Source organism: Cicer arietinum, chromosome 4 (assembly GCF_000331145.2).
Source record: "Cicer arietinum cultivar CDC Frontier isolate Library 1 chromosome 4, Cicar.CDCFrontier_v2.0, whole genome shotgun sequence".
In the NCBI taxonomy this organism is placed as follows: Eukaryota; Viridiplantae; Streptophyta; class Magnoliopsida; order Fabales; family Fabaceae; genus Cicer; species Cicer arietinum.
In genome coordinates, this window is record NC_021163.2 from 12,405,118 (window position 1) to 12,410,430 (window position 5,313).

Genomic DNA, 5,313 nt, shown 5'->3' on the forward strand with positions numbered 1-5,313 from the left:
TTAAAATCTATTTATTTAAATAGGCTAGACTCATGCTTATAAAAAAAACTTATTAGGCTTGACAGATCGATATATATATATATTATTAAATCTATTTATTATTATTTATTAATTTTATTTATTATTATTATTATTATTATTATTTATCAATAATATTATTTTCTATTTTAAAGTCTATCTATTAGACTATCAATCATTCGTGGTTTAATATTCAACAACATTTCCTTATTCATCATGTTCTTTTCTTCTCCCTTTCTTTATTAAGTTCAGTCTTTCCATATTCTCTCCGTTATTTTTTGCTCTATTTTTTTATTAAGTTGAATCGTTCATATTATTATATATGTAACATTTCATATTTACTATTTCAAAATCTTTTTTTCTTCTTTTATCTTTGTATTTCTTTAGTAAAGGTCTTTGTAAAATCTCTTAAAAATCTTCTAGAAACTTCATTGAAGTTTTACTAATTTTAGATTTTATAAATAAAAATAAATTTTAAATCAAAACAATATATGTGAATTTGTAAAAAAAAGTAAAATAAAAAAATGCATAAAATAGGTGCAGTCCCTTTAGAAGTATTTTAAAGTTGATAATAATATTAATTATATTATTATTGAATATGTCCGAGTTTGTTTGAGATGATTTATTTCAGAGACAATAATAGATAGGTTTGTTTCAGGAAAAAATTCATTTTTTGAACCAAAAAATCATTTTTTAGTGTTTAAGAGAGTGTTTGTTTTAGATTTTAAAAAATCATTTTGTTAGAAAAATCATTAACGTGAATAAAATTTTTAAATATATTTTCAGGCCACTTTTATATATTATATTTAGACATAAAAAATTAATCATAACCATATTTCAGTCTTTCAAGCTGACCTCCTGGGTTTTCACCCCTGACTACTATGAGCTATGGACTTGCACACTTAAAACTAGCATTTATTGGGAAAAAAAGTTACATTTTTTCCCATTTAATGTCAAATTCAAATAATTGTCATTTACTACTTTATAATTGAAATTAACGGAGCAGATAAGAATCGAATTTGGTGTGTCTCCTCAAAAAATGAAAAAGAATGAAAATAATTGAAAACGACGAAAAGAGGAAGAATATTTGTACTATTTTGTTTTGGTTTTGCCCAACCAAAAGAAAAAGAAAATCCCATGTATTATTTGTGAATTAAATCAAATAATAATGTCAAATTGGAGGGGATCCTGATTTGCAGAAGTCAAAATGCCATGCATTTATATAGTTGGACACTAGTGATTGTCTATCGTTCGATGTTGATCCAACGTTTTATATTTAAGCTCGGTTTTTAAATTATAAAATAAAAATAAAAATATTTTTTCATACCATCGGATCAAGATCTGAGAATCACCAACATCCTTATCGTAGTAAATGCAAGAGCACCAACTGCATTAAATCCAATTTCCAATTGGAGGATAGTTGTTGGTGTTGATGTGACTCATTCATTCAATTAATGTTTGATATAATATTTTAAGTTAAAATATATTTTGAATCTTTAAGTTACACAATTCGGCAATTCTACCCCTTATTTTAAAATTGTAATTTTAATTCTCTAGCTTTGACCTTTCTATCAAAACTTAAAAACATGTAATTGTAAAATAAAAAATATATTATCACGTAAATAATTTTAATAAAAATATTTGACCAACAAACTTAAGTTTATTCATTTTTTGTATTTTCTTATCCAATAATTTATATTAGTTAAATTATGGTAATAAAATAGTTCAAACCTATATATCATTGAAATACTTAAAAATTATTTGGGGACACCGTACACACACAAAATATATATATCATTTGAGTATTTAACAAATATAGTATATAATTTAATTAGTTCTTTTTCTATTTTGTTTTTCATTTATTTATTCCGTCTTTGAACTCCTTCCTTCTTGTACACACACAAGCAGTCCACCAGCGCCACCGTATTTTTTCCCCATCGTCGAGCTCTACCTCCAACAACCGATCCTCTAACTGCCACCTCTATCGTCTCAATACAATGGCTGCAATAACAACAACACGGTTCCCAACTTCACTCCATTCAAATTCAAAAGGCATCAGCAAAAACAGAGCAACGATTTCATCAACTTTCAGAATCAGATGCAGCAACGCACAGAGCCCCGTCACACTCACCTTCACAAATGAGCCACAACCAGTGTTTTCATCCGTCAAAGCCTTTGCTCCGGCGACTGTAGCGAATCTAGGACCAGGTTTCGATTTCCTAGGTTGCGCAGTTGATGGTATTGGCGACACAGTTTCAATTAGGGTTGATCCTAATGTTCACCCTGGCGAGATATCCATCTCTGAAATTTCACCTAACATCAGCAAACTCAGCAAAAACCCTCTCTGGAATTGCGCCGGTATCGCCGCAATCGAAGCGATGAAAATGCTAGGTATTCGATCCGTTGGTCTTTCACTTTCACTGTATAAGGGTTTACCTTTAGGGAGTGGGTTGGGGTCTAGTGCGGCAAGCGCAGCTGCAGCCGCAGTTGCAGTCAACGAGTTATTCGGTAAAAGATTAACCGTTGACGACCTCGTTTTAGCTTCGTTGAAATCAGAAGAGAAGGTTTCAGGTTACCATGCTGACAATGTTGCACCATCGATCATGGGTGGTTTCGTTCTCATAAGCAATTATGAACCGTTGGAATTGTTGAGGCTGAAATTCCCTTCTGAAAAAGAGCTTTTTTTTGTACTTGTAACACCTGAATTCGAAGCTCCGACGAAGAAGATGAGGGCTGCATTGCCTTTGGAGATAGGGATGCCACACCATGTGTGGAATTGTAGTCAGGCAGGTGCTTTGGTGGCATCTGTGTTGAATGGGGATGTAGTTGGATTGGGGAAAGCCTTGTCGTCGGATAAGATTGTTGAGCCGAGACGTGCACCGTTGATTCCAGGGATGGATGCTGTTAAGAAGGCAGCCATTGAAGCTGGAGCATTTGGCTGCACCATCAGCGGTGCCGGACCTACAGCTGTTGCTATCACAGATGATGAGCAAAAGGGTCATCTCATTGCCAAACAGATGATTCAGGCTTTTCATAAGGAAGGAAACTTGAAGGCTTCTGCTAATGTCAAGCAGCTCGATCGCGTCGGTGCTAGACTTATTAGTAGCGATCACCTTTGATTTCGTTGTAGCTTGTGAGTAGGTAGGTAGATATGTTCTATTTCTATCATACTCATAGATCGCTTGTGTTTTATTTCATGGTCATAGTGATTGATGATGTTATAGTCCCCAAAATATAGCTTTTCATATCACAGTTGCATCAATTGAAACCTTTGGACAATATTCATTTGTCTTGAATCTTTGCTCAAGGAAACAAAGGAAATGTTTATAATCTGTGTTGGCCGTGATGATGCAAAGCACTTTTTGATCTCTGACTGTTTCTTGAATTTTGAATGGATCTCCTTTCCGGAGCAAATAGATTAGTGGACTCTGTTAAATTAACAGGATATGTGTGCTTTAAAATAACAATTTTTTTTACCATACTACAAACTTGTCAAGTATACCGAGTTACAATTCAGTTTACTTTTTCTTGCTTATGTGATGTGGCTTCTACAAGGCTACAACTGCCCCGCCCCCAATCTCCATCCTCATCCAAACCAGAAAAAATGGAGATACATGAAAGAAAGAAATGCCGTTTCTAATACTTATTTTATTTGTTATCACTAATCGATGCTACTTGTTGTCTGAGGATGTCATATTGTTATTCTCGAAAACCAAATCTCCAAGGTGTTGCTGTCCTCACTCCTCACCAAAATTCATATACTTCATTCATTTATGTTCCAAGCTTATTAAAAATTCTTCCGGTATCCAATGTGCAGTTTAAGAATTTTTTATGGTTTGTGAATTAGCTAGGTTTCCTTTATTTTATGTGAATTTCATGGCTGAAATTCCCTACAAGTATGGCACCGCTTTTCTTATCTGTAGCCTGTGAATATATTATACATATGTCTAAAACAATTTGGTTGCCAAATTTGCTTCAGCTTACTTGATCTTGTACTGCTGATATCTAACTTATTGTGTTAACCATTGCCAGAGACTTGTAGATTCCCAAATTGGATTTTTCTATGCTTCTCGATGGAGTGGCATTGTACGTGCTGACTTGTTATGTGTATTTGATCAAAGAAGCAACATTGTTGTGTGGGGGTTTGAATAAAAAGAGAAACATTAAAACCAAGCTGGGAGCTGCTAGATAGATGAATAGTAATAATAATTATGAAAGACATGCATCAGGTCACAAAAGGCATGTTTTAAGAGATAGCTCAATAAGAAATCGTTTGTAGTCTTTCCTTATTTTTCTGTTAGTTTTGCTTTTGAATAGTATGTAAAAGGTTTTTTTTACGTACCATTTCAGTGCCAAAATTTTGTAGTTCTTTCCCGGTAAAACTTAAAGAAAATGTGCGGAGGCTCACATCAGGAATGGATTTTAATTTGAAAGTTCGCTTCTGGGCTGATGTAATGGTTGTTTGATTAATCCTTACAGCTTGTTATTCAAGATTTTATTGAACTTGCAGTATTTGAATGAAAAATAGGTCAATGTTACACAATTTGTTTTGTTTATTTTTCAAACTTCCTTGTTATATCTGCCTAGTTTGTGTATCAATATATGTTAAGACTTAAGAGGGTTGCTGTATGATAAGAGGTTTTGCTATAATAGTCTTTGAGTGATTGTTTAATATCGATCAATCACTTAAAATTTGAAGAAAGAAAAACTGCTAGTTGATGGCATGTAAGGGTGCTAAAACTACATTTGATTTTAATCTAATCATTTTTTTAAGAAAATAGTCACTGTCATGAAATGTTAAGTTCTGATAAAAAAGTATTTTAGGTACTTGAGGAATGTTTGAAAAGCTATATATGTGCCAAAGAAATGGTATATACCTGTTTGTTAGTAGTCAAGTTATGTTTTGAGCTTGTAATTTGTCTTTCCTTATGACTGTTTCTAGATGTTACTGTGTATGCCATATTTTTTTATTTGGTTCCGGAGGGGAATAAATTCTGGTATGGTGAACTAATGATGGATGAAGACGGATAGTAAGAAGCAAATTGGGATCTGGTGGAATATATGGAAGTAGAGTTGAAGAAAATTGCATGTATCAACTCTATGACTATGTGAGTGCAGGACGTGGTTGGAAAAATTGTTTATGGTTACTGCCATGCATGAATTTGATTCAAATATGAACCTATAATAGTTGGATAAGGTACACATAGGTGTTGGTTGCTGATGCCAAGTTATGAGTATGAATTTTTTTTATCCTTAAGTGTTGTACTCTAAATCTACTAGGATATTTCATAATAG

The 5,313-nt window shown here is 33.0% G+C and overlaps 1 protein-coding gene across 1 annotated transcript; it reads left to right on the forward strand.

The window, feature by feature from the left end:
* Positions 1 to 1,863: 1,863 nt before the first annotated feature.
* On the forward strand, positions 1,864 to 4,561 carry LOC101501799 (homoserine kinase). Its single transcript, XM_004496523.4, has 2 exons — positions 1,864 to 3,159; positions 4,051 to 4,561. Exon 1 carries the CDS (start codon positions 2,016 to 2,018, stop codon positions 3,135 to 3,137), a length of 1,122 nt encoding a protein of 373 aa, XP_004496580.1. The 5' UTR covers positions 1,864 to 2,015; the 3' UTR covers positions 3,138 to 3,159; positions 4,051 to 4,561.
* Positions 4,562 to 5,313: the final 752 nt, after the last annotated feature.

Coding starts and splice junctions, on each gene's coding strand:
- LOC101501799 (XM_004496523.4), top strand. CDS start 2,016: ATGGCTGCAATAACAACAACACGGTTCCCAACTTCACTCCATTCAAAT.